This window comes from Rosa chinensis, chromosome 6 (genome assembly GCF_002994745.2).
Source record: "Rosa chinensis cultivar Old Blush chromosome 6, RchiOBHm-V2, whole genome shotgun sequence".
NCBI lineage: Eukaryota > Viridiplantae > Streptophyta > Magnoliopsida > Rosales > Rosaceae > Rosa > Rosa chinensis.
The window spans coordinates 3842007-3856285 of NC_037093.1; the positions used below are offsets into that span (position 1 = coordinate 3842007).

Genomic DNA, 14279 nt, shown 5'->3' on the forward strand with positions numbered 1-14279 from the left:
AATGTTGATGGTGCTAGAACTCATAATGGAAGTATTGGAGCTGGGGGGTTTCTCTGCTTGCTTAGGGAGTGGTTCTGTTCTGTTCTTGAGGTAGAAGCTTGGGGTCTCCTGCTGGGTTTAAAGCTCACCTGCTCCCTTAAGTGTGCTTCTATTCTCATTGAATCTAATTCTGAAATTTTAGTTCAAATGCTTAATCAAGGGGTGCATGATTTTCATCCTTTGTATAGTGTGATAAGGGTGCAAGTTTCTGCAAAATAAGCTCTCTGTGTGAAGTCTCACGTGTTTAGAGAGATCCATATGGTGGCTGATATTCTCTCCAAGTCCAGATTGGGGTCTGAGTTTGGAGTGCAGTACTTTCAGCAACCTCCTCCACAAAGTTGTGAATGCTGCTCTTGATGACTTGTGTGATACTGTTAGAACTAGGAATGTAGTTGTTACTTCCCGATTGTTTTCTTTGTGTTTGTTCTTGGGCCTTTTGGCCCCCATATATCTCCGAGGTTAAGTCAGAGGCTTAATCCCGGTGGAAGTCAGACACAAGATAGAAGCAAAGAAGAATTTCATCAATTAACACTATTATTCTTCAGACAAATAATTATTGCGTTTTGCTTCGTTAATAACATTAGGTATGGTTACAAGTGAGCTTGTCCGTATGCCACAAGCTGCGGATCTCGATCATTATAGTACAAGCAGTATTACCGAGAAGAAATTGGTCGCTATGGTTTCCGTAGCTATGACATCAAAAAGGAAAGACCAAACAATACTACTACCCTGGACCATTAAAACTGAGATTCCTCGGCTAATTGAACATGTGTAACCTTCTAACGAGTCTGAAATGACAAATCCTTTAGCTGCTGGGGATCCACCTCAGACGGTGATCTGGTAAGGGCACATTGTGCGGTTGTAGTTTTCGGGAAAGCTATGACATCCCTAATGGAACTAGCACCGGCCAACAACATGACCAATCTATCCAAGCCATAGGCGATTCCTCCTGCATCATAGCAATAATCACTCAGCAATTGTTTTTAATTGTTTTGAAATAAAAATCACTCAGCATTTTAATAGATTAATAGAACATGAATGTGGTATCAGACCTACTTTATTCAATTAAAATACTTGTCTGATATAACAAAAGCAAATTCAGATTCAGGAACCATATTTTCTGTCTTAACAGGCGTCCCATGGTATAGACAAATAGACAAAATAAAACATAAGATGGCAACCCTACATATACATCAGAACAAATTTCAAATCTATAGCAGAACCTAAGCACCTTGTTATGGACAAAATTATTAATATTATTTATCTCTGTTTAATCAGAGATAAAATAGCTAAGAACATTCAGTTCTTTCTCTGAAACTTCAATGACTTGAGGTTTACTTTTATTTTCAGATTGCAACATATGTTTTATTCATATTATATCTGATGAACAAATAACAATGGAAGCATAGGAGTCCATAAAATAGAGTAAGGAATAAAATATAAGTGACTGAAATATCAAACATGCTCATACTTATGCTAGTAATTAGACTGTCATACAGCGATGTCATAGAATTCAATACCATGTGGAGGGGCACCCATGTCTAATGCCTCAAGAAGATAGCCAAACTTTGCTTCAGCCTGCAGATGATGTACAATGCCACCACATTAGACATATAGTATATTAGTAGCCAAACTTCACTTTAGCTTCCGCTCACTCAAGCATAGACTAAATTTCATTTGAAAAGACTACGAAAAAGTAAGAATCATATGCCCACATGCCCAATTCGAATAGAAAATAGATGATGTACACACCTCTTCAGGGGAGATGCCAACAATTTCCAAAACCTTTTGCTGCACCTCACGTTTATAAATTCTCAGACTTCCGCCACCAATCTGATGGTACCATAGGAAACAGCATAGCACATCAATTTATTATCTAGGCGTGTATACTACCAAATGCATTAGACTTGAAACTGCTGGAGAAAAAACTAACAAATGATAGTATACCTCAACTCCATTGTAAACCATGTCATACGCTAAAGCACGAGCTGTAGAAAGATCATTTATGTCTTCAGGGTTCGGGGCAGTGAAGGGGTGGTGCAAGGCCTGAAACAATAAGGAGTTTAAGCATATATGCACAGGCAAGAGATGAAGATGCAATAAAGAACTTCAACTTTAAGTCACAAAGTGTATTTTCAAAACAATTACAGTACTCAAACAATTATGTAATTTCAATTCCAATCAGTTGTCTTCGTTCTTCACTCAGAAACTTTCTTTGATCTAATTAAATTCCACTGAAAATCCATAGGCCACATACAACCAAAATCCAACAAGTACTCTGGCCACATACAACCAAAATCCAACAAGTACTCTAGGCCATTATGCCTGGCATGCAAAAAGCACAACATCAGGTTTTCAAACACTTTCATCTATACCCAGAACTGAAGTCCATCCACAACATAACTGCCAAAGGTAGTAACCAGGCTGGTCCAGGCATATTGGAAAGGGCCTAATAGAAAGATGAGAAACATAAGGCCAGAACTTATGGGTATACTGACAGAACTAAAATGAGGCGGTCCCTGATCTAAAGCACTGAACTCGGATATACAGAAAGAGACAAAATGTTGCAGCTCATAAACATCAACTTGGTTGCAAGGAGTAAAATCACAATCAAATCAAAGTTCCCATTGATGAGTGATGATAACTTAATTATCAGCGGTGTTTAGTACAAACGTGTGCGGAACAAAGACATACGACACTTGGAAAATATAAGCAGCAAGAGATGTGATACAAACCTCGAGCCTTTGCTCTAAATCATTCCATTCAAACATTGGGAAATCAGTCACCCACAGAACTGAATGCCTGGACTACATATCAGCCATAAAAGCCACAAAAAAAAGGGTTAGCAATCAGAAACGCTATGATAATGTTCACCTCAAAACATGAATGGTACACTCACATCATCAATCAAATCAAGCTCATGTGCAACAAAGACCCGTAATCGATCTAGGGTTTTATTAACTGATGCCTGATGACCCACTGCAAACAAGATCAGATCCCCTGGTCTGGCAGAGCAACGACGCAGAAATTGCTCTATCTTTGTTTGATCCAAACTAGATGTTAATGCAGGAATTCCCTCAATTCCACCTAAGAGAAAGCATAAACAAAATATCACTAGTAAGTAGTGATATACTGAAATAGAGATATCGCCTAAGCATCACAAAGATTATAAATTACTTATTACCATCATCCAAGACCTTCAGGAAAGGCAAACCCTTCGCTCCAGACTTGATTGCTTGATTATAAATATCTCCCTTCTTTAGAGCAGTGTTCGAATATCTTTTAGCTCCAGAAGGCACACATAAAACTTTTATAATTCCTCCACTTGTCAAAGTATCAGCAAAAACCCTGAATGTGGAATCTGAGAAAATATCAGATACCTGCAATTCCCATCGAAAGAAACATCTTTTCAATACTTGTTCTGAAAGCATCGGCAATAACCTCTCTTGACTTTCTAATTAATGTAGTAGAAGACTGTATTGGTTACAAAAGGAAAGATAAACCGAACACTTCAAGTTTGACTGCAACATGCAAACAATTCAAACTTTGGTATTAAACTTTTGTACAAGAAACATGCTAGAAATACTTCAAACTTCTGGTGATATCTACAGAAGATTAGCAAAAAGGGAAAAATCTTTTGAAATGCCAAAAATTAAGAAAGATGCAATTATATGCAATTTAAACTGGTTTTGTATGATCTGTTATCCGCTATCTGAAACCCATTAAATGTTAAAAATAGTAATCAAGGAAAAGATTATTACATCTTTCAGCTCAAGATCAAATCTAATATCTGGCCTGTCCGAACCATATCGACTCATTGCTTCAGCATACGTAAGCCTTGGAAAAGGGTTTGGGAGATGTACACCTTTGATCTCTAAGAAAACCTGTAACAATTATAGATTAGGTTTCAAATTATAGCAGTAAGAGTGAATGAATATCAAACAGATGTAAAATTTATCAATATATGCAAAATTTATCAATATATGCAAAGAGAAAGTATAAAGAAGTAAGATAAACTTATGAAATCAAAAATTGATGCATCGAGCCACCAACTTTCTGGACATGCCTAAAAATAACCCAAACCAATAAGTTTGTATAGCCTGCTTGATGAAACAACTTCAACACATAATTGAACTTTAAAAGAATCTGGTTGAGGAATATTATATAGCTCAAATGCCAGAAAGTTATTATGTCATGTACAAATGAAGTAATGAAAAGGCTCATTCAATTGGTAGACAAAAGTTCAACCACATTATTCTAAAAGGGAAAATGGGGAAAAATGGTTCCGTATGCAACTTAGACATTTAATTTCTAAGTTTTTTGCTCAGTAGTTACATAAGTAGCTTCTTCTGCCCCCTCTGGGATGATTCAAAGGTTTATATTTGCTTTCATGTAGTTGTGTACGTGTTAAACAAACTTGTTTGTGAGGCCCTAAGAAGGAAATGCTTTTAAAGGCTTCCAAATTGAGTAATAAGGATTGTCATATTTCAATTTATTATGATCTCTCTAAGTCCTTTACCGCTCCCTCTGACAAAATTAGGCAAGTAACGCTAACCTTTCTAATCAAATCTTCATTAAGCCTCAGCATGTCCTCCAAAGGAGTGAAAGCGAGCTCCATATCAAGCTGTGTAAACTCAGGCTGCCTATCAGCTCGTAAATCTTCATCTCGAAAACATCTGCAGAAAAAGAAACCAAATCTTGCACTTAATCTAATATTGGTAGAAGTGGCACATATAAATCACTTTTGAAATGAGCAACTACAGACAGTAAATCAACTCCAAAGAAAACATATCAGACAAAAAGAAAGCACAAAATTTACCTTGCTATCTGATAATACTTATCAAAACCAGAAACCATCAACATTTGCTTGAACAGTTGCGGACTTTGAGGCAAAGCATAAAATGTCCCTGGCTTCAAATTACATATTAGAGAAAATAAGCTCCCCAGACTAAGATGGAAGTAACTATTAAGGTAAAAAAAAAAAGGATGAATGTCCACTGTTGCGCTTCGCAGACAAAACATCAAAATTATGAAGTGAATGCCAGATGAAAAATTGTAAAGTACCTGAACTCTCGAGGGTACTAAATAATCTCGGGCTCCTTCAGGTGTAGATCTAGAGAGTATTGGAGTCTCAACCTACCTTATAACCACGTGTGAAAATCAGAATCAAAACAAAACCTTTCCATTTCATCTTTCTTTCTCGAAAAACAGACAAGTATGGAAATCCAATACATAATGGCATTCTTTTTTTATCAATAACTAACAGACTGTACCTCCACGAAATCATGCACATCCTCTAGATACCTTCTCATCAGTTTCACCACCTTATGCCGCAGCATTATGTTGGATTGCATTTGCTGCCGGCGTAAGTCAAGACACCGGTACCTATCAACAAGTATCTGAGCAGCATTACTAAATACAGCTCCAAACAAACACTCTCGGCAACAGAAACCGAAAACAAAGAAACAAAATTCAAGTCCTTTCCCTCGAAAACAAACACCTTCATTAGCAAGCAAAGTGTGAAAATTACCTTAACCGAATCTCCTCCTTCACCGAATCCTTTGCATCCTCCACAGTAGTAACCAAAAATGGCAGCTTTGCCCTCACTGCATTCAACACTTGAACATTCTCCGCCGCAATCTGCCCCCACATTTGATATATCAGACACTTTACCATTGCCGAAAATCGAATAGCGTTTCGGAAATAGGGTTTAGCGTTTAGGGTTACCTCAACTGAGCCGGTTTTCATTTTCTTGTTGACAGAGTCGGGCGGTCGAGACCGGATGAGGCCTTCAACGGCGACGACGTACTCGAGCCTCAGGTCGTTGATGGCGGAATGCGCCTCGGGAAATGCGTCGGGGAGAGTGGTGACCTGGACGGAGCCGGTGTGGTCCCTGAGGTTGAGGAAAGTGAGGCCGCCGTGGACGCGGTGGAGGGCGACCCAGCCGCAGAGAGTGACGCGTTTGCCGACGTCATCGGCGGAGAGCTGGCCGCAGAAGGCGGTGCGGGGGACCCACAGGAGGGGGGATGGGGGATTGGGAATGAGGGTTTCTGGGGGAGGTGGGGTTGTGGAAGAAGGTGAAGCTGAAGATGAAATTGGGGAGGAGAGAATGGAGGTGTGGATGGGGAGGGGTTTAGGGAGAGAGGGTTTAAGAAAGAGGAGGGTGTGGGAGAGAAGAGGGAAGGGTTTGGAGCGGAGAGGGAGGAGAGGGAAGAAGGTTCTGCGGAGGAGGGACATGACTGTGTGGGAGTGGATGGAAGAGAAGAGGAGAGTTTGGGAGGGGTTTAAGGATTAGGAGGGTGATAGGGGATTTTGGTGTTGTGGGCTTTGATGGTGATTTTGAATTGGGTTAGTTACTTGTAGTGGCCCAATAAATATTTCATGAACGATTTGTGAAAATATATACAACATCGCTCGTCTCAAAGCTGATTGTTCATGTAAACTAGTAAAAGAGTTGCTTCGGTTTAGGCGTGATTCAAAGCATGCAGAGATAATCTACTTGGATCCATGATTCATCGAGCCACTTTGGTAGTTGGAGATTAGAAGAGTTGCTTGCAGAAATGAATTTGGGTTTAATTGGACACAATATTTTTTTTTTTTTTTTAGGGAAAAGATAGAAAATCCATTCAATCAATCGAAAGCCAACATTGGGGGGGGGGGGGGGGGGGGACATAGGCCAAAACCCCAAGAAACCGCTGTTCCAGATACCATTAGGCCAATGGGCCCAAACTTTAACCACAATATACCTCCTACCAAGGCAACTTTGAACCGATAATCCCGAAAGTCCCAGTAGTACCTCATAGTCGACAGCCAAATGACAGTGTCCTCTTCAACACCGTATCTAAAAAGTACTAGACCACATGTAAAGGATCGCTTGTCAGCAGATCGACCACAACAGTTAACCAAATTTGAACCAAATCGTCCTCGGGAATGACACCATTGACATGACATAACACATAGACCTAATCCTAGCTCCAAAGAGTAGGAACACAACCCTAACTCAAGTGAGTAGGGACTTATTAACCCTAACCAAAACCCTAACTGAAAAAACAAAACCCTAACCAAAATCAACAGTAAAACATTGCACACCACAATTCGTCGCCAAGCTACAATCACCGAATCATACATAACGGCCGCTGTCGCTGAGATGAAGTTGGCTTTGTCGCTCCACCCCACTGCAGATCTGATCTGTGGTGATCCCCAAAAGTCAACACCTAGCCATCTCAACCATCCTCCCAGCCAATAGAACAACGTGGCCTGAAAAAAACTCCTCCAAGAACCCACCTGCTCCGCCACCTCCCATCGACCCCTACCACTGCAGACCATACCCAACAGCGCTACACAACAACACCACCTACCCACCCAGCGTTGGACGCTCCTGCTCCGGACAAAGATCTACACCGCTCGACCCAGACCGGAACCACCGTTAGCAAAGCCGCCAACCTCAAGCAAGGCAGAGGAAAGTCGACTGCAACGCTTCCGCCTCCACCACCTCGAAGACACCAAATCCCAGTCCGGCAGCAGCCACCATGCACCGGTGAGACTAGAGGCCCACGCCAGAGCCGAGGCGCCGCCGGACGAGACCACGCAGCTAACACCGAGAAAACCCAAAGTTTCAGAGGAAACCTAAGACCTCCGAAAGAAATTTTAATTGGACACAAGTTTCTATGTCTGTTTTTGTAAAGGGTGTTCTTGATCATATTGGCATAATGGCACTACCCTTGCAATTAGCTTTTGCTTAGACAAATTTTGACCAAATTCATCAAAACTGATTCAAACATATTTTGTAAATTGATTGCTTGGGTTTCAATAAGTCCTCTTTGAAGACAAACATTACTAGTAAGTAGAGTCCAAATTTTGCCCATTGCAAGAACCACCCAAGTTCTCTCCAAAGATCGATGGAATTGGACCAAGTGCGAAACGGAACATAGGAATAGCTTACAATTTCTACTACTTGCTGGTCATTTTTGATCTCGATAATTATCAATTAGTTCAATTCGAATGGCCATCTTGCTTCTCACGAGTATGAAAGCGAGCTAGAATTGGATTGTAGATAGAAGAAGAGTTGGTATCCTTGGAGGGATTAAGGATTGGCTGAGCCAACTCACAGATTAAAACTTGAAGCAACTCATCAAGAATTGATGGTTAGTCGATACCTCAAAAAGAAAGTGATAATTTTCAATTTTCTGCTACCTACCTAGCGACATTCTTGAGTTTGACAACGAAAGTTGTGGCCTTTTTCTTTTCTTCTTTTTTATTTTATTTATTTATTATTTTTATTTGTTTTTAGGTTTGGTGTACAAGGTTCTGGTAGGAAAATGCAACTTATTACACCCTTTACTCTATCATTTACTTGATCAAAGTTGGTATTAGTGCAAAATTATTGGGGAGTGAAATCCACATTTCATGTTTCCTTTTTTGGTAACTTAAATTTTGTTCTTCTATATAAATTTTTACCAAAAAAAAAAGAAAAAAAAAAGAAGAGTGTAGATTGTAAAATGGAGAGTGAAGCAAATTATTTAGTGTAAGTTTGAGATTAGCATCCTACTCTCTGTCTTGTCATAATATGAACTGACGTTTGGTCTAAGAGAGGTAGATCTGTGGGAAACTAAATTGAATTATATAAGCCTTTGTTATTTCTATCGAAATTGAGTTAGAGATTGGCTTTGCTAAAATGAGTTCACATTAAAATGACTGAGGTTCTTGTTCTTCCTATGTAATAAACTTTTGGAATTGACTTGTTTCTTTTTTTTTTGGTTACAGAATTGACTTGTTTCTTTATTAAACTAGAAAAGCGAAAAGAAGAGAAATTATTACATGATTCACGAGGCCCCAAATCCTAAGTTTGTGAAGTTCTCATAGATTTTAAATAGATGAAATCAGCCTTTCATCCTAAGTCCGTGCTACATTAATATTTAATGATATTTCATGAATGAAACTAATATGTTTATCTAGTGATCGAAAATGCTATCATTTATAAGCAGATACATTAAATAGACCTATGTACATCATTACTACCATATCAAAATGTCAAAGTCCTGTTTCACCGTTCACATTTGAGTTAAGATAATAGAGGAAAAGAAAATTTCAACTTTTTTGTATGCCAAATTTTGTATTGTTCTCTAGTGCATGTCACACTTTTGACCCAAATAAAGAACGAAAAAAAAAAAAAACAAGTTTTATGCATTGAATATTCATACATATGTAGAAGAATAATTATTACATGATTCACGAGCCCCCAAGTCTCAAGCATGTGAAGTTCACATAAATGTTGGGATAGAGGAAATCAACATTTCATACTAAGAGTGTGCTACAACAATATTTGGTGATATTTTGTAAATGAAACTAATGTGTTTATCTTGTGATCAAGAATGCTATCATTTGTGAGCAAATGCAGTAAATAGACAAGAGTACATCAACGATACCATATCAAAGTGTCAAATTCATATTTCACTGCTCACATTTGAGTTAAGATAATGGAGGAAACTAAAATTTCAACTTTTGTATGCCAACCAATTTAACCATGTTACATGATTTAGGAGCTTGTGACTCTCAAGTCTGTGAAGCTCTCGTAGATGTCGGGATAGAGAAAATCATCCTTTCATAATAAGAGTGTGATACATCAATAATTAATGATATCCTTGAGAATGCTATCTTGTGATTGAGAATGCTATTATCTATGAGCAGATGCATGAATAGACTAATGTACATCAATAACAACATATATATCGAAATTAAAGTCAAGTTTCATTATTCTGCCCAGTACCATTTGGTCTAGTGGCATAGTCTCTCCTTCGTAAGTGGGAGGTTGTGAGTTCGACTCACGAAATGTTATTTACCTGATTAAAAAAAATCATTATTCACAATTGAGTTTTTTTTTTTTTTTTTTTTTTTTTTTACGAAATAAAGAGTTGATACGGCTACCCTCAAGCCTCAATTGTGAAAAGGGCTTATCACAATTGAGTTAAGATAATGGAGAAAACTAAAATTTTAACTGCAATTCAATTTAATAGTATTGTTGAAATTAAAATTTCACCTTTTGTATGCAAACCAAGTAATTATAATAAAGAAAGTCAGTTTCCGTTTCTTTTATTAAGCATTTTCTTGAAACTCTGGTTGGTTGTTAACACTGGTTAACATTGGGCTATAAACTCAATGAACCACATCTCTTTGTGCTTGACTCACAATGACTTATATATACACTCTATTTTTTTTTTTGAAAGGACTCATCACTCTTTTTTCTATCAAAAGAGGTTAGCTCATTATATAGATTCAACAAGTAGTACAAAAATGAAACACCTATATGAGATCGTTCCTCAGAGTACCCCAAGACTCTTATTCAAAACAAGAACAAGAACCTAGTATACCCCTAGTACACCTACCTTTTAGAAAGTCCACGCACCATTATTTCAAACAAAAACCTAGAAACTCCAAAGCAATAAAGTAAAAATGACCCTCAAAGCAACTGGTCTTTGCGACCAAGATCGAAAATCAAGCAACATTTGGAGTAAAGGATGACGTGTTGCCATCCACTCCTTCTTCATTCATCAGAACTTCCCAAATAGAAAACCTCCAATCCACCTTAGCCCAGAAGGAAGCCCATGCAACCCAAACAGATCCTCCAATCCAAGGCCCACAATGAAATAGGCAACCCAATGCCAGGCCCACACAACCCAACGAGAACAAATCATAGAGGAGAAGAAAATCTCCACCTCAGTGTTACCGTCGTTGTAACCCTTAGGCCACCTGTGTACGTTCCGGCACCAGCATAGTTAACCACCTGCAAGGATCCGTCTCCGCCACGGCTGGTAGAAATCAAGCAAGGTATTGAAGCCTGCCTCGCGCTAACCATCTTCCAATCCTCTGCCACCCATGACAAGACAAACAAACCAGACCCTCCGGCACCGAAAGTCCCTGCTCCGCCTATCACTACCAACACTAGAGGCAAAGAGTCTTGCTTCAACCGGCCAAGATGACCACTATCTAAGGCTTTGGTCAGCCAAGTAGACGAAACCGATCCAAACATGAATTCAAGGAGCACCGTTGAAGCCAATCGCCGCCATCACCGTAGAGGAGGGAAGTAGAAAGAGAAGCGCTGCCCCCTTCCAAATCCAAGGTCCCGGGCCACTACGTAGCCAGGAAGCCTCTCTATTGAGAGTTAGAAAGTTTGCAACGCCGCCGTCAATCAAGACCAATGGCAATCTTAGGGTTGCGAGAGAGAGAGAGAGAGAGCGTCATATAAGCATTGAATTAGGGATTTGACTCATCACTCTTGTATGTACCCATAATTAGTAAAAGGATAAAATACTGTTTACTCCTTATACTTATAGGGTCTCGATGTTTCAGTCTCTGACGTTTCAATTTCATCTAGATACTCCATAAACTATCTAATTTCACATAAATGGTCTCCGCCATCAATTGTCCCTCCAAAATTCCATTATCTTGCTGACGTGGCACTCATTTCACACTGAAATGACTATTATACCCTCACCTTCTCTTTTTTTTATTTGTTCTCTCTCTTTTTTTGTTTTTTCTTTTCACCTCTTCTTCTTCCAACTCTCTTTCCTCATTCTCTCACTCTCTCTCTCCTCCTTTTGCCTCCAAGAAGAAGCAGCCACAACAGCAGCCTACGAGGTGGAGCTGCAAACCCCAATCAGCCTCGTTAAGCCAGAAGCCTCAGCCCAATTCAAAAACTAGCCTCCTCTATCTGACATTCCAATAAACTCGAGTTAGATAAAGATGGGTGGTGGTGCTTGCTGGCATGACGGGGATGATGGATTGATGGTGGGATGGCCAGCACTTGCTTGGGTTTGCAATGAAGATGAGGACGAAGACGAGAGAGAGGAGAAGAAGAAGAGGTTAAAAGGAAAGAGAGAACGTTTTGCAACGATGGGCGATTCGACAATTTCTCCGTCTTCTGGCCACAGATGGATGCTGGACCAGTCTGGTAGATTCGTCTCAGCGGTACGATGCGTATTCCAGTAGTCTCTGCTCTGAAATACCGGCGACTGCGGCAGGAGGAAGCCTGAAAAGTTTCTGGGTTCGCCGACAGGTTTTTCAGTTCAGGACAAATCACGATGCCGCACCTATATCAAAGTCTTCCTCTTGACCTCGCCAATCTATCCATGGTGTTTATTTGTTCAAATGATGATCCAAGTGAGAGAATTGAAAGGGGGAAGCTTTTGGGTTTTTACTGCGGCTCCGGCCATGAACGGTGACGAACAAGACATCATACTCCATCGACTTATCAAGCTCTACATACTGGTACTCTTAGTTTTCACTTTCAGTTGGGTTTGCAAGAATTGAGGTTTTGGGGTTTTTGAAGTTATTACAAGTTCATTGTTGGCAGTAACGATTTTGAAGTTTTTTGATTAGTTTTTTATTACAGATAAACCTTATAGCATGATTCTGATTGTTGGTTATGTTTGAATCCGAAATTGGAGAACTCAGATGATCTTTGTACACAATAGTTGATGAAAGCAGGACAATACTATTGCTGTGGTTTGTGTGGTTTTGATCTTATTTCTAAAGCTTGAATGATGAACAAAAAACAAAAAAACAAAAAAAAAGAGAGAACAAATAAATAAATAATAAAAAAAAGAAGGTGAGGATATAATAGTCATTTCAGTGTGAAATGAGTGCCACGTCAGTAAGATAATGGAATTTTGGACGAAAAATTGACAGCAAGGATCTTTTGTGTGAAATTAGAGAGTTTAGAGAGTATCTAGGTGAAATTGAAACGTTAAGGACTGAAACGTCAAGACCTTAAAAGTATAAGGAGTAAATAGTATTTTATCCGTAGTAAAAAAATTGATTTTTCATTGCAAAGAAAAATAAAAAGTTAGTTGAAATAAACTTTTTGGATTGTCTGGAGGAAACTCTCAGAAACCCTAATTTGGGCCTCCGCTCGTTGTTATTCTCGGCTTCGACACTGGTGGCTATCGTACTATCTCTACGACTTTCTGTTGTCAGAGTTAACAGTTAAAAACTCTCTCTCTCTCCTAGGGTTCTGTTGTGAGCTTTCTAGGGTTTCTTGAATCTTCTGCGTTGCTTCTATGAAGGTTTTAGCGTGGAATTGTCGTGTGATTAATAATGATTCCGTAGTGCAAGCTCTATGTCGTCTAATTCAACAGAAAAGGCCAACGTTTGTTTTCCTTAGTGAAACGAAGGTGAGGGACTGGGATTACATGAATAATCTTCGTCTGGAGTTGGGAATGTTAAACTGTGAAGCAGTATTCTCGGCCTGGCAGTCTGGTGGACTGGCTATGTTCTGGGTTGATGGATTGGACGTGAGGTTTCGATCAAAATCGAGGCACCACATTGATCTAGAGATAACAGAGACTGATGGGTCCAGTTTACGTTGGAGACTGACGGGTTTTTATGGCCACCCTGCGACTGCTCAACACCATCATACATGGTCGTTATTGCGTGATTTGAGTGAGGAATCTCAGTTGCCTTGGGTGGTCGTTGGGGATTTCAATGAGCTTTTACACGCTCAGGAGAATGAAGGTCGTGATGTGTAGCGTGAAGGACAGATGCAGCTCTTTAGGGATGCACTTTCCCACTATGATTTGGTCGATCTAGGTTTCTTTGGAGCACCATTTACCTGGAAAGGTTCGGGGATGCGTAGCCAATTAGATAGAGGTGTGGCGATGACATCATAGTTGGACATCTTTCCGGTAGCTAGGGTTGATCACTTGTCTCCTATACATGGATATCACATACCAATTCTGCTTGGTCTGGCAGCGTCTAGTGCAAGCAGTTGTAAGGCGCAGAAGACTATTTCATTTGGAGAGTCACTGGACTCAAAATGAAGGCAGCATGGGGGCAATAAAGGCTGGATGGGAGTGCAGGTCTGAGGGTTTCCCAATGTTCCAAGCTGTGCAGAAAATTAGAACTACAAGATATTCTCTCAATGATTGGCAGCATGTAAACTATGGTAATAGGGGAAGGGAGATTAAGGCTTTGCGTGGGAGATTACAGACATTACTCACGCTCCCTTTATCAGAGGGTAATCAAAGAGAGAGTATGGAGTTGTCTTGCAAGTTGGATGGTCTACTGAATGATAAACATGCTTACTGGAAGCAGAGGGCCAAGGTCACTTGGCTTAAGGATGGAGACCATAACTCAAAATACTTTCATCAGAAGGCTTCTAATCGGAGGGTAAAAAACAGACCGCAAGGTTTGTTTGATGATTCTGGGATTTGGCAGGATACAGATGAAGGTATGGAAGGTGTTAT

General features: G+C 39.7%; 1 protein-coding gene across 3 annotated transcripts; it reads right to left on the reverse strand.

The window, feature by feature from the left end:
* Positions 1–541: 541 nt before the first annotated feature.
* Positions 542–6322, reverse strand: LOC112168829 (aspartate--tRNA ligase, chloroplastic/mitochondrial). 3 transcript variants are annotated; one of them, XM_040509455.1, is made up of 14 exons: positions 5767–6319; positions 5570–5679; positions 5313–5424; positions 5104–5175; positions 4859–4950; positions 4595–4715; positions 3801–3923; positions 3224–3419; positions 2939–3153; positions 2775–2846; positions 1987–2085; positions 1792–1872; positions 1560–1617; positions 542–988 (listed from the first exon to the last, which is right to left on the reverse strand). In XM_040509455.1, exons 1-14 carry the CDS (start codon positions 6274–6276, stop codon positions 819–821), a joined length of 2031 nt encoding a protein of 676 aa, XP_040365389.1. In that variant the 5' UTR covers positions 6277–6319; the 3' UTR covers positions 542–818. The 3 variants fall into 3 exon arrangements, with proteins under 3 accessions (XP_040365389.1, XP_024161521.1, XP_040365390.1); XM_024305753.2 differs by having other exon boundaries at positions 2939–3126; positions 5767–6317; XM_040509456.1 differs by having other exon boundaries at positions 851–988; positions 1511–1617; positions 5767–6322.
* Positions 6323–14279: the final 7957 nt, after the last annotated feature.

What these genes read in the sequence shown, in the direction of transcription:
- LOC112168829 (XM_040509455.1), bottom strand. Translation starts at nt 6,276, where the DNA reads ATGTCCCTCCTCCGCAGAACCTTCTTCCCTCTCCTCCCTCTCCGCTCC. An exon ending in TGAAAACCGGCTCAGTTGAG is followed by an intron (nt 5,680 to 5,766) that starts GTAACCCTAAAC and finishes ATGTGGGGGCAG; the next exon opens with ATTGCGGCGGAGAATGTTCA. An exon ending in ATTTAGAGCAAAGGCTCGAG is followed by an intron (nt 2,086 to 2,774) that starts GTTTGTATCACA and finishes TTATTGTTTCAG; the next exon opens with GCCTTGCACCACCCCTTCAC.